The sequence below is a fragment of the Callorhinchus milii genome, unplaced genomic scaffold (assembly GCF_018977255.1).
Source record: "Callorhinchus milii isolate IMCB2004 unplaced genomic scaffold, IMCB_Cmil_1.0 Scaffold6, whole genome shotgun sequence".
Taxonomy (NCBI): domain Eukaryota; kingdom Metazoa; phylum Chordata; class Chondrichthyes; order Chimaeriformes; family Callorhinchidae; genus Callorhinchus; species Callorhinchus milii.
In genome coordinates, this window is record NW_024704747.1 from 17379475 (window position 1) to 17403543 (window position 24069).

At 43.3% G+C, this 24069-nt stretch overlaps 1 protein-coding gene across 1 annotated transcript in view; it reads left to right on the plus strand.

Moving 5' to 3' along the window:
* pard3bb (par-3 family cell polarity regulator beta b) overlaps positions 1–24069 on the plus strand; it is a 394398-nt gene that overhangs the window by 173493 nt on the left and 196836 nt on the right. Inside the window, exons 12-13 of the mRNA XM_042336226.1 lie at positions 16027–16212; positions 20631–20801. Coding sequence (XP_042192160.1) covers positions 16027–16212; positions 20631–20801 — 357 coding nt within the window. The remainder of the gene's footprint in view (positions 1–16026; positions 16213–20630; positions 20802–24069) is intronic.

Consider the following 24069-nt stretch of genomic DNA (forward strand, 5'->3'; position numbering starts at 1 on the left):
ACACTCCACAATAAAATTCTGTGAAGGGCTTTGAGACATTTCGATGACTTGATAAGGTGCTTTATTCAGTGGAGTAGCATGGCCCCAGGGAGCCCTGGTGCAAGAATCTAAACTTTTGCTTACCTTCACCATCTCCTCATGTTCTCTCTCCCCTGCGGAGCACATGGGTGATCCAGCTATATTGAACAGAGAGTGAAAGAACATAAGTTGTTCAGCCACCAATTGGTTGGGCCGAAAAACCTTGTGAGCTCTGGCTTGAATGCACCACTTGCTCCATTGTAGTTTTTATTACTATTGAACAAGAAGAGGTAAGTCAAGCCTGAGCGTGAAATGCAAATTATTGTTAAGAAACCAGCATCCGAGTTAATTTAGCTGTATGACTGAGTGATTTTTGTGTGACTGGCTGGTTGAAGAGCAGAATTGTGTTGAGACTTGGGAGAATCATGAAAATGTGGAGACGCAAACAGGAAGTTAAATCTCAATTGGTGTGAGGAGGAGTGGGGGTGATGGTGGATAGGGGGTGAGGCAAAAAGGATATTGGGGGAGTTTGTAGGAATTGTGGAATGTAACTGTGTAGTACAGTAGACTAGTTACCCTGAACTTGTGCCTCTAGAAGTTGAGTTTAAATGACTGGCTTGGCAAATGAATACACTAACAAACTCTTCATTTTTAGTTTTTACAACTCTGTGAGTCTAGTGGAGTCCTGTAACATATTGGTTAGATCACTCACCTCACAAGCGAGAGGACCTAGTTTCAATTTCTGGGCAGGGTGAAGCCTAAGGCAAGTTTCCTTACTCCACACCCCTCTGTTTCCAGCACCTTGGGATGTCCTCCCAATGTGAAAGGCACTATACAAGTGCAATTTTTTGTTTACCTAGCAGTAAGTAGGAACCCGGTTGTTACTCAATTGGTGGGTTGCTTTCCAGGGGTCATAATCCCATAAAAAAATAATAATAATATGGTCACTCAATCCACGACTGCGGGATACTCCTGCGCACAATTGGCTGCCACGTTTCACCCACAAAATCAGTCAGTTCACTTCACAATACATTCTTTGAAGTGCTTTGAGTTGTCGTAACAATTTGATAAGGTGCTATATTAAATGCAACTATTATTATTATAATTGAATACACTTGGTAGAATTCTTCGTTTTTAGTTTTTATCACTCTAACGTCCAATTATTTTCTCGGAAAGGCACCAAGTCATGACTGAAACAATTCTGATAGCACTAACCACCCTACTACAAATTGACCAAGTAGCAATTCTTTCTGTGTGAGCGCGGCTGTCCTCGCTGTTTGACTGAGGGGGTCTGTCTGCAGGCTGAAATTGGGGGATTACCCCTGGGATGATGTTTGTTACGGGGAAGCTGGGACAAGGTCAGAAGCCAGCAGCTGTATAATGGGCTGGTAATCGGGCTCTTCAGATAGATTATTTTTTCATAACCTCTTCTAAAAGGATTACAGTAACATTGCACATGCTTGCAACAATTTTGTGGTTTGCATTGCCGAGGGCCACGAGCAGCTAATAGTAGATTGATGACTGAATTCATCAAATGTTTATTTAACTGAAAGCACGGCTACAGGGCGGCATTAATAAGGCACCAAGTTACATACTCCCTCTGATTTTGCTGGGTTGTCTCAGACTCTACAGGTATTGAAGAATAGTGCTTTTGTTCCCATCATTATTATTTCATAAAGTGACATAATGTGGCCTTCCTGATGACTTGGGGAAATAAATACACTGTTACCTTGCACTGATCTGGAAGATCCCACCAGTTTGCATGAGTCAGCTGATCTCCATGAAGGCAATCCAGCAGTCCTCTGTGTCTCCAGGTTCAGAGAAGGAATAAACAGCTTCTGAGTCAGAAGATTGTGGGTTCAAGCCCCACGTTGGGATTTTGAGCTCTCAGTCTAGGCTGACACTCTAAAACAGCGCTTTGAAGTGCACTACTTTGTTGGAAGTGTTGTACTTTGGATGAGATGTTAAACAGAGGCTCCATTCAGGTGGAGTTTAAAGATCCCATGGCTCGATCCCATGACTATAAAGACTCGAAGAGAAGGGAGTTTCTCATAGTGTCCTGGCCGACAATCTCCTGGCAAAATAATTAGTCATCCACTTCATGATTGTTTGCCGGGACGTTGGCCATGTGCAAATGGCTGCCTCGTTCACTACACTTCACTGCTTTAAGAGGCCTTGCTAATGTGATAAAGTCTGTATCAAATGCAAGCATTACTATATATGAGGTAGTCTGTTGGGAAATGCACACCATAGAACCATAAAAATTTACAGCACAGAAGAAGGCCTTTCGGCCCATGATGGGTGTGCTGGCGTTTAAGAGCAATCTTTTCAGTCCAATTTAACTGTCCTATCCCTATATTTCTGTAGTTGACTCCTTTCTAGGTATTAATCTAGTTCCCTTTTGAAAGCTAATATGGATTCTGCCTCAAGCATCGCTTCTGACAAACATTTTGTAACCTAACTACTCTGTGCATGAAATAAATTCTCCTAACTTCCTCGTCAGCTTGTTTGCTAACTATCTTAAGATGCTCTCTAGCCACACGTTAGGTGAGGACATAATGCCCCACACAATCGACTGGGTTAGCTGCTCTCAACTGAAAGCAGAGTTTACTTTCGGGGTGGGGTGCTGCTGCTGGTGGCTTTACAAAAATGCTTCAGCATTAAGGAAGAAATTGGAAGTAAATGAAGGGAAATAAAAGATGGAAGGTATTTATTCAGTTAAAAGAAATCATCAAGACAATATCAAGCTTCCAGTCACACAGCTGCCTCTAATTGAGGACAGCCATTTGACTACTGGACTTGACCCGTGGTCTCTCTCCTCATTCAGACTGCCTGACCTCAGTTATAGCTGCCGTGTGTCTGTGGCTTCTTATTGCTTAATTATTCACTAACTACTGGCATTGAGCCAGTTGATGCCACACACAACTCTTTAAAGTGTCCCAGTTGTCAATTGCGTGCTCAGCTCAACTGCTCTCTGTTTGACATTGGGGGAATATGTGATCAATTATGTTGCCCAGAAAACTTGAATTATATGTTCCGATTACCCCCTCATTCCACACCATTAGCTCTCCTGCACAGTACTTTCTCACCTTTTGTGGTCTCAAATCACGTCATGCAGTATTTCCTAGTTTATAGCATTCCTGGATTTGTAACTCAGGCCGGTTTTGTTGATAGCACTCTCGCCCATCTGAGCCAGAAGGTTGTGGGTTCAAGAACCAACTGGGAAGGGGAATGAAATTAAATTGAGGTCCAATCATCTGTTCAGGATATTAAAAGATCTCATGGTACTATTGGAAAAAAAGGAAGTTTCTCATGGTTTCTCCATTTTCTTACACTAGCAGAAACTAGCGAATTCCCGAAAATAAAATTGGTCTCTAACTTTATGGCTGTTTGTGGGACATTGCTGTGTGCAAATTGATTGCTGCTTTTGCCCACAAAACTTACAGTCACACTACTTTGCAGTATATCCTGTGAAGCGTTTTGAGACATCTCAATGACATGATAAGGCACTATATTAAATGCAAGGATTATTATTATAATAATAGTAAGACTCTTTAACTTTTTCCCGCTGCTCTCTCTCCTCTCGCCCTCCACAGCTCATCCCCTTTTAGTATAAATAATTGAAAAGCATTTTAATCTTGTAAAATAATACTTGCGATTCATAAAGTGCTTTGAACATCAAAACATCTCAAAGTACTTCACAGGGAGTTTTTGTAAATAATAACAATCTTTGCATTTAATATAGTGCCTTTCACTTTGGGGGATGTTCCAAAGCTCTTCACAGAGTTTATTTACTGTAAAATGTAGTGACTATATTTTGGAGGTGAATGCAATAGCCAGTTTGCATACAGCATTGTCCAACGAGCAGCCACGAAGTGAATGATCAATTTATCTGATAGCCAAAACACCGGGAGAAACTCTCTTCTCATCCAAAGGATACCAACTCCAATAGGAACCGTATTGGGCTTCCAGCCTACACTGTGAGTTCACTGTACCTAAATGGAGCTTGAACCCACAACCTTTTGACTTGAAGGTGAGAGTGCTGCCAACTAAACCAAGCTGACACAAAAAGTGTCCAAAGCAGTATCCCACAAACCGCCAATGATGTGTGCGACAATTTTTTGTTCCTGTAAATAGAGTACTGATTGATTTTTCCCTTAAAACACAGCTTTGATTTCCCGATTTGCTCGTCTGCACATTTTTTAAGACTTCTCTTTGCCAGTTATCAGTAAAAAAAAGAATACCCAGGGTGAACAAATACAATTTCAAACATTTTCCTCCAAGGGAAGTGATTGCTTTCCCTTGGCATCTACCTGCTAGCTGGGTTGAAGGTAAGCAATGAGAAGGTGTGACAGAGGCAAGGATGAAGCCATGTGCTATCAATCTACTGGGTCCATATAGCTCAGTTGCTCACTGGGGAAAGTCAATGAGCCATTGAAGAAGGTTTGTAAGTTTTTTTTAAAAAAAGGCTCTTTTCATACAGGTGCAATGCCTTGCAGTTCCAATGTGCTGTGCTGGTGAGTGATCGAGAACTGGAGTGCAAACACACATGAATCTCCCAGTCTCAGCTTTAGTCTACCTTCTTTGTTGGCTGGAGATGATAAATGGGCAGGAGAGCAGGGGGGGGAATAGTAAATACCATTTTTCTCTTCCTTTTGAAAGTAAACTCTGCTCTGGGGAACAGTTCCACAGGCATTGACAGTCCTTTGGTACGTCACCTAAATATCTACTTCTTCATCAATCAACAGATTATCAACCATAGTGGGAATGAAAGCTGAGCTCCCATACACTTTCCAGTAGGGGTCACTGACCTTAGATGCACCTTAGATGCAATGCTTCGTTTAAAGTAGTGTATTTGAAAAGTAAATGCAAAAAGTTCTCCAAACTCAGGAGTGCTTGGATACATTAGAAACTAGAGGTTGGGGCAGAGTGGCTGAAGGCTCTCCCGCCAATGGTGGGTCAGGGGACGTGGAGCAGGCCAGAACCGGCTGAGAGTAGGGAACGGGCGGGTTGGTAGTGGGTTAGGAGGTCACAGAGGTAAGGTGGGGCGAGGCCTTGGAGGGCTTTGTAGGTGAGGACCAGGATTTTGAACTGGATCCTCTGAAGGATAGGGAGCCAATGGAGTCAGGCGAGAATGGGGGAGATGGGGTCACAGAGTTTGGTGCGGGAGAGGAAACGGGCTGCAGAGTTCTAGATTATCTGCAGCCTATGGAGGGAGGAGTTGGGAAGGCCGACAAGCAGGGCGTTTGCATGGTCGAGCCTGGAGGTGATGAAGGCATGAACAAGAGTTTCAGCGGCCTGAGAGGTGAGGAAGTGGCAGAGTCGGGTGATGTTACGGAGGTGAGGGAAGGCAGAGTGGGTAATGGCTTGGATGTGGGGAAGAAAAGACAGTTGAGGGTCGAACAAGACACCTGGGTTCCTGACTGGCTGGTGAGTTGAAGTGTGTAACCATGGAGGTTGATGCTGCCAGAGTCTGAGGTGCAGAGGCGCTGGCGCGAGCCAATCAGGAGGCCCTCAGTCTTGTTCACATTCAACTGTAACCAATATATAATCGAGTACCGCATTGATCAGTTTTCTATCAATCGTGATATTAAAAACAGAGTTGCTGGATTACATAATGTATGCTGGATGTGTTAGCTGCTGTTAATTTCCTACTCTCTAATTATGAAAAATTGACAATGACAATTGGTGGAAAATTAGTCAATGGACAAAATGGACTGATTTGGTGTAAAACAGATAGTAATTTAACATTCTAGCTTCACGTCACATCATCATTGGAGTCCTGTAGCTCAGTGGTTAGAGCACTTGTCTTGCAAGCAAGAAACCTGGGTTCAATTCCTGGCAGGATGAAATGTTGGGCAAGTTTCCTTAGTTCCTTCTTACACCTCTGTTTACAGTAAGTAGGATCCCAGTTGTTAGTCAATCGGCGGATCGCTTTTCAGGGATAATAATTCCTTTTTTTAAAAAAAAGTCACTTCAATCCATGACTGTTTGTGGGACACTGCTGTGCGCAATTGGCTGCCACATTTCGCCCACAAAATAAACAGTCAATTTTTTCACAGAATATTCTGTGAAGCGCTTTGAGGTGTCTCAAAGATATGATAAGGCACTACATCAAATGCACCGATTATTATTAGGATTATTGTTATTAAGCACACAAAGTGAAAGTGGCTAGACCTAGCAATGAGAGAAATTAAGTTCTTCTGTGCGTGTGTCGATGGATGAAGACTGTGTTTTCCGCGATTCAATGCAGTTGGCCAGTAAGTTTGCAATGATCAACGGGTAAGGGCAGCATTTCCTGAGATTCAAGGCCTCCAGTAAGGGTGGGAGTAATGGAGGGTGGCATTATAAGTTAGGAGGTGACTAATACGAGTATTGTAAAGAAATCCAAGTAGTTTTGATTGAAAACTGAATGGGACTTGGGTGACTACGATTATATAAAGAGAATACTTATGCGAGTTTTACTGTAGTTGCTTCTTCCCCACCTCCCCCACTGCCTGCTCTTTATATGGTCAGATTCGAAGCGAGGATGGGTGATTTCAGGTAAGTAGAGCTCCTGTTATTGCTCACTGTGGCTGAATTATCTTTATTTATTGGAGTATAAATGGGAAATAAATTTGTGCATGTACAGTTGCGCTTAATCTCGACTCCTATAAACGATTGGCCAACTGAAGAGTGAAGATAGTGTTTATCTTTTTAAAAAATAGAGGAGCTTGCTTGAGCGATGGTGCATTTTAGAAGGCTTTAAATTAGTTTGGATGAGTCATAACTTTTCAAAGCAAGAGAAAACGCCAGAAATCCTCAGGATTTTCTTGGTCACTTCAGATTCCTGGCATAATCCCACATTTCTTTTTACCATTTTTCCCCCCAATAGTTCCAATTGCATAGTGTGATGAGGCAACCCACATACCCACACAAATCTGATCTATTACAATGGACCAAAAAGAGAAACAGGATATTAGATTCTGCTTCTTTGCAGACTGGGCTTTAAAAGTGGTCCTGCGGGTTTAAAACAATGATTTCAGACGCATTCTTGACTGTGTTGTGTGAGGTGGACCATTAAAGGATAATTAATTGCTACCTTCCTGGGCTGTGGAATTATCACTGTCAGACACAACATAAAAGTCTTCCCTTGCCTTAGCCTCTTGTCAGCCACAGGAAAGGAATGGTGCTGCTTTAATGAGAGAGAAGGCACGCATAAGGGGCTCCCTGTTGTTTGAGGGACTGAGGTGGCACATGCTTCAGCCTCTGTATTGTTGTCACAGGAAGTCCTACTGCATTCTGGTCTCCCTGATCTGAAGCCCAGTCACTCTGCAGCTGTGTGCACTTGCTTCCTGTATAACAATGTGGTGTCAGCCCGGCTCACTGGGTAGCACTCTTGCCTTTGAGTCAAAAGGCTGTGGGGTCAAGTCCCATTGGAGCGCTGGAGGAGTACTGCATTGTTGGAGGTACCATCCTTTGGAAGAAACGTTAAACTAAGTTTCTGTCGTACTTGCTCAGCTTGCTGAGGTGGGCTTTAAAGATCCCATGATGTGATTTGAAAAGAGAAGGGAGTTCCTCTTGGTATCCTGGCTAACAATACCATAGATAAAATTGGGCATTCACTTTAAGGCTGTTTGTGGGGAATTGCTGTACGGTGTGCAAATTGGCTGCCACATTCACCTACAAAATACTCAATCACTACATTTTAGTGACATGAAAGTCACTATATTAAATGCAAGGTTAATTATTGTTATTATTGTAATACTAAAGAACTGTGTGGTCAGCTGATTGCTGTTTGTATACCCTTAGTTTTGCACAGTAGCTGCATCCTGGCCAACAACATCTGCCTGTTGTGGTTGTTGAAATGCTCCTGGAGCATTGCACTTTTTATCAGACTTTGTTTTTGACTCTGAGCCTGAAAAAGTGTTTGCTTCTGTCTAACAACATAGAGGAATTTACCAGTGACAGGGAGAGATTAGAGATTTTAAAGATGGAATATTTGGACTTAAACCTCCAGCAAAATACTGTTAATACTGCGTCAATTCACACCTTCTAAAAGCAGCACAAGGACCTGGTTGATGTATGATTGGGAACTGGATTGAGTGTTCCACAGATGAAGTGCACACAGAGATAATCAAATGCTCTGCAGAACATGATAGCGTAACTGCTGGGAACTGTGGAAATGTACAACCAAGGAAGCAATTGGTTGAAGATAGAGTGTAGGATCTAAGTGTTCCAGAATTTTGTTTGATTTACTTTTGGAGAACATATGCAAATAGAGACTGGAGGAACTGGTCCAAGATGGAGCATATTGTACATCGTTTGTAACTACTTTAATGACTACTTTCTCATTTCATGCTTCTGTTCTTACCTATAGCAGGACTTGAATTGTCAAAATAATCTTTAAATAGTGAAAAAACATATTTGGACTAACTATAATTTTCCTGCGCCAAGCAAAACATTTGCTTACAAATACAGTTACTGCACTGAAAAAAGCAATGAGACATTTTGACAACATATCAAATACAATAATAGATATTATTTTGACCGATTTTTTAAATGTTCCTTTAATTGTGGAGATTCAGCAGCAATGTATGCTGCCTGTGCCCTGTGGTGAGCATTGAGAAATTGAAGATCTGACAGCCATGGGTCAAAGTCTTCAACCAGCATGCTGTCCTCAATTCCCTGCTGTGGTCCAGCAGACTTCATTATTGAGATTGTGTCAGCCGCTGCCTTACGTTTCTGGTCCTCTGGAACTTTTGAAACCTGCTGCCCAAGTCAGACAGTGGCAGCAAAGTACTCAGTGCTGCTGAGCCAGCGCAATGGCTAACTGTATAATTGACCACACCATTGTGTGTTGGGTCAACTCTGTTTCCCTGCAGTCTGGTGTCCATTCTTCGCCATGTTAGTACCTGCCTATTAAATCAGTCAGATAACGCAACTTTATAATAATAACAATCCTTACGTTTGATACAGTGTCTTTCACGTCAGGAGGATGTCTCAAATTGCTTCACTGTATTCTCTCTAAAGTGGAGTGTCTATATTTTATATTATTTTATTTTGTAGGCGAAGGATTTTAAGTCTAGTGACTGTATATTTGTAGGTGAAATTGAAGTTGTTCCAAATATGTTTTTCACCATTTAAAGATCACATTGCAAATTCAAGTGTTTGCTTTGCTATAAGTGCAACGACGTGCATTTATGTAGCGCCTACATGGGGGGTAGCATCTTGGAGTGCTTAACAATATCAGTCGCCAAGCCAGGAAGAGAGAGGATGTGACTGTAGACACGGTCGAAGAGGAAGGCAGGGAGGGGGCAAGGCAGAGGCTTTGAGGCAGAGTTCTAGAGTCTTGTGGTGTTGTGGCATTGCATTGTTGGAGGTGCTGACCTTCGGGTACCAGCTGAAGGAAGAATTGTGCTCCTGCCTATAATTCCCCCATGTTTGCAAAGTGATTTGTTGTTACTTTTGTGGGGTATGGAGGGCAACTGGAATCCTTGGGAACAATACCTTGGTGCATCTAAAAAAAGTGCTTGATGCCTTCAAGAGAGCAGGAAGGGAGAAAGTTGCAGAGAAATAGGCAGAGACATTTAAAGAAAAGGAAAAAAAGTTCATTTTTTAAAGAAAATCTGATTTTTTTAAAATAATCCTGGATATTGGTTATACAGTATAATTTACAATGATGTAGTATCTTTCACAACGGCAGGAGTTCACAAAACGCATTCACAGTGCTGGATGGACGGAGCTGGGGGTAGGGAGGGGAAAGATGATTGAAAGTGCGGTCAAAAAGTTACAAAATTTGCAAAGAAATTAATGAAAAGTAAATCCCGCAGGTTCCTGATGTATCTCAGGGCAGTTCTGCCTGAACTCCAATCGGATTCTGACCTCCTGCACATCTCCTCCTTTATATGTGTAGCTCCACCTCTTGGAGATTCGAAATGAGATGTGTCTGAGTGGATTTTTCGGCTGGTGTGGGGGGCCTCAACTCCGGTATCACAGTTCCTAATCTTCCAGTGTGGACAGCATTACACTCCATGATGCCAGGAGCAGACATTTAAGTCTCCCTTTCGAGCTGCATTTAGCAAAACTGTAGACCCGAAACTGCATAAAACAATTTTTCAAGTCTCTTCTAATCTCATGTCAGAGTTCAAACGATGGTTATAAACTGCTTGAGCTTCAGTCTAGCACTTTAGGATGTCCTCTGAACCCCTTGATCAGATTACTAGTTTTGTAATCTCTCCCAAGTGGCCACTAATTCTGCATGTAACGAGAGATCTTGGTTTGCTCACGTTCTTGTGTTAAAGAGGTTAGAGTCATGTATTTCCTTCTTTGCCTTGCTTTCACTCACCCATGTTTCGTTCTGCATTACGGAAGAGGAGACTAAATTGAACCTTTTTCTGAGCAAATGGGTCTCCTCTGAGCAGCTCTAAGGTAAACTGTTTACTCTCTCGGCAATAGTAAGGAAAGGGGCTCATATGATCCTGAAAGAACTTCACAGTGTGTTAAAACATGAAGTCACTTCCGAGCCCTTTGAAGTCCAGATATTAAAGAGCTCAAAAATACCATTGTGGCGGTGCCAATGGGTGGCCCTGCTGTGGAAGCAGGGGGTGAAGGGTGACCCGTGAACTGTAATTCTAGCCCTACAGCTAAAAGACAACAATGTCAATGGCACGCCTCCAGCCGTAACCTTCTGGTGGACTGTAGCCCAGGCTGAGCATGCCAAAAGAAATGAAAGCAGAGTATAAATGACTGATTTCCTCTACTGAACACCAGATCTCTTGGATAGTGCCTCCAATTCCTGGCTGGAAATGGGACCCCAGGGACCTCTGCTTCTTATCGGTCTGAAACAGTCAGACAGGGCAGGCAGCTTCACTTCGATATTTTGACAGTGATGCGGTCAAGGGCAACCTACAGGTACCAAAAGGTTCTGATGTGTTGTACAAATGAAGCTTCCTGCCTTACTCCCAAAGGAGATTGACAGTGTTTGATAAAGAAGAGGGGGTGGGAATGCCACTGGCTAAGCTCTTCACGTGATGTAGAAAAACTGTGAATGACAAAATCCATTCTGCTCATCAGCATCAGCCACCTCGGATCCTAGCGAGTCTTGCGAATAACGCCCCAGCGTGCTTTGTAGGATCATTCCAAACTACGCAAGCTGTTGAAAGTGACGTGCTAAGTCGAAAATTCGTAACTAATTCTGTCCTGTCTGCCTCTTAATAAGAGGCTTCGCTTCCTTTGATGCAGCTAGCTCGCTGCTTTTGTTTTGAAGCAAAGTTGACTCATGTCAAGAGAGAACAGTTTGGAGAAAAAATAAAGTGCTTTAAAAAGGCAGGAAAGCATATTTGTGCAGCAGTGCAGAATGCCAATTATTTCCTGTGAGGGTGTAAATTCTTTCCTCGTGGCTGCTCATGGTGTTGAGGTCATAAGGTGCTGCGTGGAGACAATTCCCATCCCATCCTCCATCTCTCTCCCTCCATAAAAAGGAGGAAGATAATGTCACCTTTATGCAATAAACATCTGAAGAATGGGTATGTCTATGTGTTTACTCAACCTATTGCTTTGTGAATGGTGTTCAGTTCAAGAGTGAACCTAATGAGCCAGGGGAAACTATTTAAATGTCTCCCTCTTTGGTCTGTTGGTTATACGGATCACATGAGAAATGGGTTTGGGCAGTTTTAAAGCAGTTCCTGATGACTGTGGGCTCACAGCACAACACTATCCTTTAATGTGACTGTCTCGCTCAAATTCTCCCCAGCCACGACTCTGATGCTGACAGTGGGTGTCTGAAATGGGAAAGGTTCCCATTATTAACATTCCTTAACTGGGTGAGCCCAGAATTCACCAAAGTGGAATTTTGTGGTCTGAATGGTGGTTGTGCTTTTTAAAGCCTGCCTTAAGATCTACCTCTTTGTTTGTCCTGCCACTGTAAAGCCCACCAACATTATTCTACGTGAAAGACATTATAGAAATGTAAATTGTTGTTGGTGGTTGTACTGCTGCGATACTAATGTTTGAAGATTTGCTGGTGTGTTACATAAAGTTGCCATTTCTTTTAATCTCAAGCCACAAATGACAGCATGCAGCTATTACAGTGATGTTTATTTTCTGGATTTTAAGAAAGATTCACAAAATCACACGTACTAAAAACTACACCTGCTTTGATGACAGTCAGTTGTGTGAAGCACTTTGAGTCATCCTTCTGACTTGCAAGACACTTTACATGAGTGCAGATTGTTGCTTTGAGCTGTAAAGCGGTTTCACATAAATGGAGCCCCTGAAATCCACTTCAAGATACAATCTTTATGAATGAAACTGATTTTGTTTCCATTTGATTTACAGACCGTCTGCTATTTAGCAGTTAATGACCCTTTAGCTCTAGGAAACTTTGGTTTTGTAGAAAGAAAAACATTTGCATATCAGACAAAAAGAAAACTTGTTAGAAGCAACTAAACAACAATATCAAAAACTCTGAACGAAAGTCTTCAGCATTCTGGGAATGTTTCTACTTTGCTTTCTTGCCAAGTCCACACAAAAAAAAGATTCCTGCTGTCTCAGCATTGATTCTATTTGTGAGTATTTCCGGGAAATTTGTGAGACAATTTCGGAATAAGGAAAGGATGTTGGGTGAAAATCTAGTTGCTCTTCTGCAGTCTAGCACCACCTCTGCCAAACCGGACACTGCTTTTTTTTAATGTTTAAAAAAATTCAGGCACATGAGTAAACAAAATTACCCTATTGTACTTTAACCGAGGATGACACCATATGGTTGTATTTTCTCATGCTGTTTGTGTCAGTGCCATGTAGAGCATGTTGTACCCTGGATTATGTTGTGGAATAGTTGGACACTGCATGTGGGTTGGGAATTACTCACAGAGTCAGTTCCCAACCTTGTCTGCAGCGCCGAGGGAGCAAACACAGAATTGTTCTCTGAGATTTTGGATTGGCTTCTCAAACTCAGTGAGGCTGTTGATCCTCGCTTAACACAGCAAGAGCTGCCTGCCACACACATCAGAGGAGTGGCCTTCTTCCACCGAGAAGATCTGACATGACAGATCTCCTCCAGGGCTGCCATGTGGCTGGGAACAATCTCATCACAGTTAAAAGAGATTGTTTTCAAGCCAGCTGTGCAGTACGTTCAACCTCCTTCCCATTGAAATGTTTCCTCTTTCAAGATCAAATGTGGAAATCAAACTCATTTAAGATAAAATGTACCATTTTATTTGTCCAAAGACCTGCCCAGTTCACAGATTGAAACATCAACAATATATCTGTGCACAAATTTCACTCTAACTTTGAAATTTGTGTGAAATGCATGTGGCTTATTTATAATCTCTCCCTTCTCTCTCTTGAATGCACACACTTGTTCACCATACACAAGTATGCACGTACACACAAGCACACACAAGTCTTCCGCAAATTGTCCGACACAAACCTGAGCATGGAAAATGGACAAGAATGTCGTGGGGTGGGAGGGTAATTTTATAATCAGCATTATGGGCATTTTACTTTGTAAAGAGCATCCCTCTTAGCAGAATTTGGAGCTGTTCTGGATTTGGATGACACCCAACTCTACCTTTCCTCCTCTACCCTCAACTCCACGACCACCGATGTCCTGACAGCCTGCCTGTCCGACATCGAGTCCTAGACGTGAGACAACTTTCTTCAGCTCAACGTGCGTAAAACTGAGGCCCTCCTGATTGGCTCACATCAACGCCTCCGCACCTCAGGCGCTGACAGCATCAGCATCTAAGGCTGCACTCTCCATCTCTCAAAGCCAGTCAGGAACCTTGGTGTTCTCTTCGACCCTGAGGTGTCCTTTCTCCCTCATATCCGCGCCACAACTGGCACCGCCTTCCATCACCTCCGGAATGTCGCCAGACTACGGCACTACCTCACCCCTCACGCTGCTGAAACTCTGGTCCACGCCTTTATCACATCAAGGCTGGACTATGGGAACTCTCTCCTCGCCGGCCTTCCCGGCACCTCCCTCCACAAGCTGCAGGTCATTCAACTCTGCAGCTTGTGTACTGTCCCGCACCAGGCTTCGGGACCACATCACTCCCACCCTCGCTCGCCTCCATTGGCTCCCCATCCCCCAGAGGATCGATTTCAAGATCCTCATCCTCCCTACAAGGCCATTCACGGCCTTGCTCCCTCCTACCTCTCCGACCTACTATCCCCCTACCTACCTGCCCGTACCCTCCGTTCCTCTGGCTCCGGTCTGCTCCACATCCCCCGCCCCAACCGTCCTACCATCGGTGGCCGGCCTTCAGCCTCTCAGCCCCTAGGCTCTGGAACTCTATCCCCCAGTGCCTTCGCCGCTTCCTCCCTTTCCTCCTTCAAAGCCGGTCTCAAGACCTTTCTCTTTGACCGTACCTTCAGCTCCCCTCTCGACTCTCTACCCCCTCCTCACTCCCTCCCTTCCCCCCCCCTGACCATTTCCCCCTTGCTCGGGTCCTGACCCAACTGTACAGCGCCTTTGGACGTCCTCCCGACGTGAAAGGCACTCTATAAATGGAATCTTGTTGTTGTTGTTGTTGCTTTCATGTATATTGAGTGAGCAGGACCCAGTGACTTCATGGTTTCATTCTTATTTGTATACTTTTTTGCTTGCCCTCCCTGAAATCATGGAACTGCTTACTACTATATAATGTTCATTCGGAGAGGTGTATGTCTATAGAAGGAGAAGGCTTGATTGGCTAAATGACCTCTTTGCATTCCATGTTTTCTTATGTTCACCAGATCACAATAGAGGTACGAATACTCATTTAGTCTCATCCTTCCAGAACAATATACTATCTTCCCATTATAGCAGCAGTCTGTTTCTTAAGTAAGTCTAAGTTATCCTTGAGCTTTCTGAGTCCTTTTTTGACTTGGAAGTGAACATGAGTGCACAGTGTTTGTGAGAAATAGAACTGACCAGATGTGAAGGAACAGTTTGGTGGATGGGAGATGGGAAAAACAAGAGTGAGTTTACGTTAGATATTGCAGAGTGTTGGTTATTGGAGATATGAAATTTTGATTCTGATATTCTGTGGCCAAACATATCACTTTGGAGCCAGTTCAGCTTCAAGGTGACCTCGCTTATCTCTCCCCAAAGAGGATAGTAACTAGTTCGTCATTTGACATCCAACAAGAGCGGGTTTGAGCCCACAACCGGTGCATATGAGGTACCAGGAGGTTGCCTACAGGCAATGTAGAGTGGTTTGAATGCTGAAGTAGAACTTCACTTCTTTGTCTTAACCCCTGATTGAATGTATAAAAACAACTTTGCATTAACCTGAATGTAGCATTCTTTCTCTGTAATTAGTATCTGTAAATTAGTCTTGGCGCTCTGCCAACTGGAAAAGCAGTGGGACTCTACAATTTGTCCCCGATGCCTGGTGGCTGTCGCACGTCAAACCACAGAAACCATCAATAACTCTCAGCAAATGCGTCCTCTGCTTGGTTAAGGCCTGCTGTGCCAGATTTTTCAAGTATAGGTGAAGCAACAGGAAGGTTGCACTCTTCATTACTGCACCCTTCTGTGCTGAGAACATCATTAACCCTTTAGGGGCTGAAGCAGTTTTTCCCAGGTTCATTTTCCATTACTTTTTCCTCTTAGAAACTGCAAAGTGGAAAAAGCATGCTGTCAAGCTTCGCGGTTGTGGATTATATTACCTGCTTCCTTGATAGATTACTGCTTTATAATCACTCCCCTTCTATCCAGGAATTCTTTTCCAATCACTCTCGGGTGTCTGTTATTTCTGCGATAGCCATTGTTTCTTACCTGGTCATTAACCAGTTTGTCAAAATCTGCTGCTTGTTATGAAAATGTAACATTTTAAAAGCTGTTTTTAATCTAAATTTATCTGCAGTGGTAAGCTCTTTTGAAATGAAGTTTAAACGTAAGAGTAATAAGCACAGCAGAGCCCAGTGCTTCATGGTGTAATTCAATTCCCTAAAATCAACATTCTGAATGACTTTATAATGCAACCAATTTTGGGACTGGTGTAAATCCCAGGGTGATGTGACATGTTTTTCTTTCAGAAGGGGGAACACAACTGTAATCTACCACTGGATGACAGAAAGGAGAATCTGACCTTCGAGATCCCACTCAATGATTCAGGCTCCGCTGGACTAGGAATCAGTCTCAAAGGAAACAAATCCAAAGAGACTGGGGCTGACCTTGGCATATTCATTAAAGCTATCCTTCACGGTGGGGCAGCGTTCAAGGTACATTGTAACCCCCTAATTGTATGGATATTGCAACAACAAACATTTGCATTTATATGGCGCTCTTCATCAGGGTAGCGTCTAGGAACGCTTAAATGCACTAACCTCTGGGAGCAGACTCGCGTTACCTTGACATTGTGTCCTACCTTTGCTGAGTGTTTGTTCTCAGTCCAAACCTCTGCTCCACTGTTTGCACAGATGTGTCACACTGATCGTTTATTAATAGTAACTTGTAAGAAAAGCACATGCAGGTGTTAATCTACAACACATCTGCAAGTGGGTGTCAGACTGGCTCAGGCTGGCTGGCAAACCAAGCAGGCTGTCTAGCTTAGATCAACAAAGTAATTACAGAACAAAATTCAAACTTTCTGGTATTGTGTGGCTTAGTCATACAGCAGTTATTTTTTTCTGCCTCCTTGCTGAATACTTCTGATTTCAAAATCCTCACTCTCACCCATAAGTCCCTTAATGCCCTAGTGCCTCCCTATCTTTATGAATCTTCTCCTACCCCACCTTCATCTCAGCCCCACTGCTCAACATAATCTGGTCTGTTATGCATTGTCTTTCCCACCATTGGTAGCCGAATCTTCAGGAATTATGTCTCCACCCTCTAAAACTTCCTCCATCTGCCTTTCTCTCTCGCTCCCCTCTCATCGGTCATTAAATGCCACCTTTAGATTGCAGCTATGGTCACCTCACCCTCCTTCCTTCCTCAGCGTCCGACGCCATTCCTGTGAAGCACTCTTCAGACTTTTTATCCCATGTGAAGGGCGCGATATAAATGCTGGTTATTCTTTTTTTTAACAAAAATCTCAACATTTGGCAGTTGTTTCATGACAGAAAATCCATTTGTTCTGTGAAAAGCACAGAAGAAACCTAAGTACTCCAAAGGTTACCAGCAATGGGTCTTTATTGATGCAGTATTGATGTTTTTTTTTCGTGATGTCCAGCCCCTAATGTTCAGGCATCTCTTGCTTTTATGCTGGTTAAAGGCTGTGCGGGAGATATGTTGACTTTTACAGATGATGAATTGGAGCACTGAAACAGAACTGTCAGTAGTGTTGGTTGCGAGACAGTTCTCTTCTCTTCCCCCCTCCCCCTTCTTAAGAGAATGAAGAATGTCAGATTTGTGGCGTGGACCTTCAGATGTTGATGGATGATAGTGTACCAGATGATTGGGAACTTCCACGTTGCGGTTTAGCTTGGTTTAGCTTGCAGCATGTTATTTCAAAAAGTGCAGGTTCAGAAAGAAATGGCAGAGTGTTGTTGCGAACCCAATGAATGTGGAAGAGACTTGGGGTTATTGAACAACACTTGCATTTTTTAAGCTTTGTGAGTTTCAATCTGCTCGCTGTGCTTTAGAATGATTGTGTTGTACGTTCTCTTTAATGGTAGGTTTCAAACATTCCCTTTGCCAGCCTTTGCTTTCCTTTTCACTAAAACATAGCTATTTCAATGAGAAGTGCTGATTTCCTTTCCTGTTCTCCCTTCCCCACTTCAAATGAACTTAAGAATCAGTTAATGCACTCAGTGACTGTGCAAATTAATTTCTCATTTGGCTCATATCTCAAAATCCATTTTGTGCAAATTCATGAGGACTCCTGACTGTAACCCGATTCATGTCATGCTAACACGTAGGAACTTGTTCCAAGTGATCTGGTAATCTAGAGCAGTTCCTAAAATAGGCAATCCTTGTAATTTTATTAGAAATACTGCAATTTAGACCCACTTTATTAAAGGTCTCATCCTGACTCATTTGGTACCACTCTCACCTCTTTGTTGGAGGACTGGGTTCAAACCAGAATTGCGCCAGAATTTTCGACTTAGTCTGGACTCACAATCTGCAATACAGTGCTGGCGGAGTGCTACATTGTTGGAGGTACCATCCTTCAGATGAGTTAAGCAGGTGCCGTGTGCCTGTTCAGGTGGATGTTAAAGATCCCATGACATTATTGGAAAAATGAAGTTTCTCCCAGTGTCCTGGCCAGAAATCCCCCAGGTAAAATTGCTCATCCTCTTCCTGTCTGTTTGTGGCCATTTCTGTGCACAAGACACTGGCATGTTAATCTACAAAACACAGTCAACTACACTTTATACTAAATCTTTGAGGCATCTTCCAGACTATATCAAATGTATATATCATTCTAAATTCGGTGTTTGCTACATGAACTTATGCCAATCTGATGCCAGTTACCATTGAGTCCTTTGCACTTTTGTGACATATGGTCTGAAACCTGTGAGTCTCAGATCCATAAGAGAGGGATAGTTTGACTCCCTCAGGTTTTATGTTTAATCACCGTGGGCTAGATTCAGATCCAGATTTCAGATTTCCAATGCGTCTATGGTCATCTTCCGCTCCAGCTTCCTCAGTGTCCAACTCCACAACTGTGCAAAACTCCATGCCACCTCCCTTCCTACTCACTATGATTTGCAACATTTCATGTACTTTGCTTTCAACCTGAAAGGAAGCAGAATTTTTGTGGGATAATAATGATAATAATCCTTGCATTTGATGTAGCACCTTATCAAGTCTTCGAGACGTCTCAAAGCACTTCACAGGATATACTGTAAAGCAAATTGACTGTGTATTTTGTGGGTGAAACACGGTAGCCAATTGTGCACAGCAGTGTCCCACAAACAGCTGTGGACTGAAGTGACCAATTTATTATTTTTTTAAGGTATTATTACCCTCGGAAAAGCGAACCGCCAATTGACTAACAACCAGTTCCTACTTACTGCTAGGTAAACAGAGGCGTGTGGAGTAAGGAAACTTACCCAACATTTCACCCTGCCAGGAATCGAACCCAGGTATCTCGCTTGCGAGGCGAGTGCTCTAACCACTGAGCTATAGGGATGGACAAGATAGATGTTATGGCCTACCTCTACGACCGTGCCTTTGATATTCTTCCCCTCCCGTTTCTCCCATGCACCATGTGCAACCCCGCCACTGTGCAGAGCTCGAGATTTTATCCTTTGTGATCAGTGCCTTATAAAAGCAATAATTGTTGTGGTTGTTATTGGTACAGGAGGCAAATGTTTCAACTCCAAATTAATCTTTAGATCTGATTTCTCACACTCGTAGTGGATCTGGCATTGGTGGCATGCATCATTCAGTCAATTTCAACAGTTCAATGAAGGGTAGATTTTGGCCAGGGTCTGGTCTAATCCAATTGATTCCCTTCTGTGAACAGATTTCTGGCATCCATTTAAAGTGGGCTGTGAGACCCTTTATGTGGCTCCACTGCCGGTCTGTATCCCATTATTCTATTCAAAGGAAAGTTGACCTTTCATTCTCCTTGAATTCAGTAAACATTTTTTTGTGAGAATGAAAAGGCAACCTGGTGATGGCAGAGGGCTAAATACAACCAGCTGCCTCTCCATGTAACATTATAAATGTACAAAATACCTGAAATTTTCCAATAATTCAGAAATGAAATTGCCATGTTAGTTTAATGATGCTTATTTGGAGCAGAATGTCTGTTTTTCTTCTTGTTTCCTGATTCCCTCAGCCTTATCCCCAAGAGCATTTTTTTTCACTTAAATACATTAATCTGCAGTATTTGTGACTTCTGATGTCACCGTTTCTGTCTCTGTCTGTGATGGGGAAACCATATATGGATATCCAACACTATTTAACACTGACACTTGCACATTGTTTATAGCTCCCTCAACTGATAGAGAAACCACATGAAGGGGCCACATCTGTAATATTCATTATTTTTCTGTGTTTTCAAACCTTACAGAGAGTGTAATTTAAAAAGAAGATAGTTATTTGAAGGACAAACAACATTTATTTACTGTGTGGAATAACACTGATCCACATAATAGAGAGAGGAGTTGGGAGGTATCTGCTGTCTTCTATGAACAAAATGTTTCCCGACCAATAAAACATTTTCCTCCCTCCATGGTGGGAGGTCTAAAGTTATTTTTAATGGGTGAAATTCTGAAACTCGTTGGGTAGAAATCCCAGCAACAACAACTTGTGTTTACATAGTGTCTTTGACCATCTCAAAGCACTCACAATGCTAATGGTGATCATTAAGCAGGGAGGGCAGGAGGTGGTGATTCAAGGGCATTGACCGATAGCAAGCTCAAAGAGAAACGTTTTTAGGAGGGTGAGTTGTGAAAGCACATGATGCTGAGTGCAATGGAATGTCGTAATAACCCAGTATTTTAAGTTCATAAATTCCCAAGCAATGCTGTAACAGGGCACGATCACAAGTCAATGGTTTTGCATTTCGATGTGCATTTCCACAGAAAGGGCAAGTAAGTGTCACCTCAATTGTGCTAGAAAACAACCCACATTATGACTAAGCACGTGATAATGGGCTTCTTCTGTAATCAGAAATGCAGTTAAGAAATTTAAGATAAAGTTGTTGCCACTGAGGTTCTTTGTAATTTCAACCTGTATCACACAGGACGGGCGCCTACGCACCAACGATCAGCTAATAGAGGTCAATGGTGAGTTATTAATGGAGAAGTCTAACCACGAGGCTTTGGAAGCACTGCGACGGTCCATGTCAATGGAGGGCAACATCCGTGGAATGATCCAAGTGATGGTGGCCAGGAGAGTGGAGAAACCCCGAGAGGTAAGCCTTTAACTCGGATTTGCACAGAGCCGCACCTCGGTTATCCAGTTACATCATTGCACTCTTGCTTCCAGGGCTTGGACTTAAATTCAGCCCTGACTGATGAGTTATCTCTATTTGTCAAATAAGGGGCTTCTCACTGAAATGATTAAGCGGGGTCTCCTTGAAGCTGAACTGGCTCCAAGGTGACATGCCTGGCAACGGAATGTCGGAATAGAGCCAGCCCTCCATGGCGGTCTCGAAGTCCGTTTCCTGAGCCAGATGGGTCCGCAGTTTTCCAGGCACTGCTGATGACAGCACAGCCATCCTGGCTGATCAGCAGGACCTGGAAGAGCAAACCAGTCACTGGGGGCAGGGAGTCATCCCGCTCAGCTCATGTTAAGCCAAAGCCCTAACGGGTAGGGTGGTCCTAGCCGGACAAGCAGCGGGAAAGCTTGCCAGACAGCAATATCAATGACAAGCTATGCGATTTTAGCTGATTAGACTCCAGCAGTACACAGACTCTGGGGTCCCCAAGGCTCGGCACTTGGCAACTTGCGACTAATACTTTACAGAATTAGGTAAAGCAGGATGTGTCCCTCCAGGGAGAGAGAGTGCATTCCATTCCAATAATCTGTCTCTGGGATTTCCATGTGTAGTTGAGATGCATGGAAATCTCAACTTGCCTTGGATACTCTTAAGCCTGGTGATGGGTTTCCACATGTGTTAGATACCCGGCTGACCAAAAAAAAATCAGTGAAATGATTTGATTAGCTGAACCCATTTTTATCCAGCACAAGTTCACAAAATAAAAATGCCCATAATATGATGTGAACAGACTCTTACATTGGCAGTATCAACCAGAAAGGTCACAGGAATAAATGGTGCGGGAAATGGGGAATGTCGTACTGACAGAGTGGAAGTTATTTATCTGAAATTATGAGTCCAAGCACATTATGTTGGAGCAAATGCTTTCCACAAAGATATTTGCAACTCAGACTTTTTATTTCTGCCAATGCTTCTGCTCCCTTCCTCCTCTCCTAAAGACATTTCAGTCTTTTTTTCTTCTGCTAGTGTATGAGTGCATGGGTACCATTTGTCCTCCTCTACCCCACACAGTTGTCTCTAAGCATGTGTACATGTGTAAGCCTTGACTGTGAGTATTGGTACGCATGGATAGTTGGACTGGGAGAAGCATACAATATCACAGTTGAGCTGGATCCTGCCTTCATTTGTCCATAGATGTACACCTCCTCTGCGAGATCAGTTAAGGAAGCACACACTTCAAGCCTGTGATAATTGGATTTGATATTGTGCCTAAATATATCATTGAGACATCTCCCTTCACAGGGATTTACTGTGAAGCGTAATGACCGTTTATTTTGTAGGTGAACACAGCAGCCAGTTTGCTGGCCCACAAACATCCATGAAATGAATGACGAATTTTACCTAGAGAATTTTCGGCAAGGATTCCAGGGGAGAGTCTATTGTCTTGTCGAGTAGTGTCGTGGGATCGTTAATGTTCAGCCGAGCAGGCAGACGGGACCACGGTACATGTACAGCGATGGTGCTTTTGCCCACTTGGCCATTGGTTCGACTATGCCGACTCCCTGCTTGTCGGCCTTCCCAGCCCTTCCCTCCACAAGCTCCAGAACTCTGCAGCTCATGTCCTTTCCCGCACCAGGCTCCATGACACCATCATACCCACCCTCGCCCGGCTCCTCTGGCTCCCCATCCCTCAGAGGATCGAGTTCAAAATTCTGGTCCTCACTTTTAAGGCCCTCCACAGCCTTGCCCCCTCCTACCTCTCCGACCTACTAACCCCTTATCAACCTGTCTGCTCGCTCCGTTCAGCAGTCTCCAGCCTGCTCCATGTCCCCAGCCCAGCCCATTCCACCATCATCAGTCGGGCCTTCAGCCTCTCTGCCCTTACCCTCTTTAACTCCATGCCACATTCCCTTCGCCTTGCTCCCTCCCTTGTCTCCTTCAAGGCAAGCCTCAAGACCCTCCTTTTCAATTGTGCCTTCGGCCACCCTCCGACCTTCCGCCCTCCCTGTTCCCAGCCCTGCAATCCTGCTCGGTTCCTAATGACCCTGACTGTTCAGTGCCTTGGGACGTCGTCCCGATGTGAAAGGCACTTTACAAATGTAATTTTTTTTATTAAATTGGGTGAGAGTAATCCCACTTTCCAGCTCTTTTCCCTGATTGCACACGAGTTCTTGTGATGGAAATCTTCACTCTTTAAGGAGTGAGAGATGGCACACCTGTGGGAATGAGGACACTGCAGAGTGAGGGACTACTCTGGATGTCAATGGATGCTGTAAAAGATGAGGGCGCTGTGCCAGCCACACAAATCTGCAGTGCTGAGAGGAGGCAAAATGTGCTTAGCTCAGAAAGCTGGCAGTCAGGGAAGGCTTTGTGATGAGGAGGGAGGGGATGGAGGAAAGGAAGAAAAGGCTTTTTACTGTGATGAGCAATGTCTATTTTATATCTTTACCTCACAGTCTGGACCTCAGAGTCTAATCTCAGGGAATCAGATTCTGTTACTGTTCACTGTGGTAACCTTTACCTCCCACCCCCCCACCTTCGCCAAAAAGGGCTCAACTTGATATAAAGTCAGTCGTTCTGTTGGACGGGGAAAGAAGTAAATTAAATTGAAGCTAAAGTTATTATTTTGCCCACATGATTTATATCTTGCTTGTGTTGATGTTTCATTTGGGATAGTACTCTTCTATCATTTTAATATTTTGTTATGTCGTTATCTAATTTTTGCAAATGTAATAAGCATTCTCCCTTCTGGTTAATAGCCCTGGATTCAAATTTGAATGGGTGCTTGGACAGCCAAAGATCTAATTACAGGGATTTTTCCGTGTGATTTAATAGTGTTTTAACTTCAGACTAGGTTTTTCTGGAGACACTGATTGTTTTTATTATTATTACATTTCCTTTATTTTGGAACACAAAGTAAAAGAGTTTGGGTTTTGACCAGCATGTGCTTTTTAAGTTCAATGCTAATTCCATCAGCCAGCGGTCATGTTGGGAGAGCGGGTTATGACCTTTTACAGGACGTCACAACCTCGGTCTGTAAAGAGCGCACCATTGAACAATCTTTTACGGTTTTATTGGTTTAGACAGTAATGCATAGTACAGTGACTGATCTGTTCTACAAGCCGGATACTTTAATTAGGGCGAGTACTGATTTGCCGCTATCATATTGATTCATGTAATTTATCAGAAAGTGATGGGGAATTTTAAGTGAGTATCTGCTGCTTGGCTCTGCACATTTCCA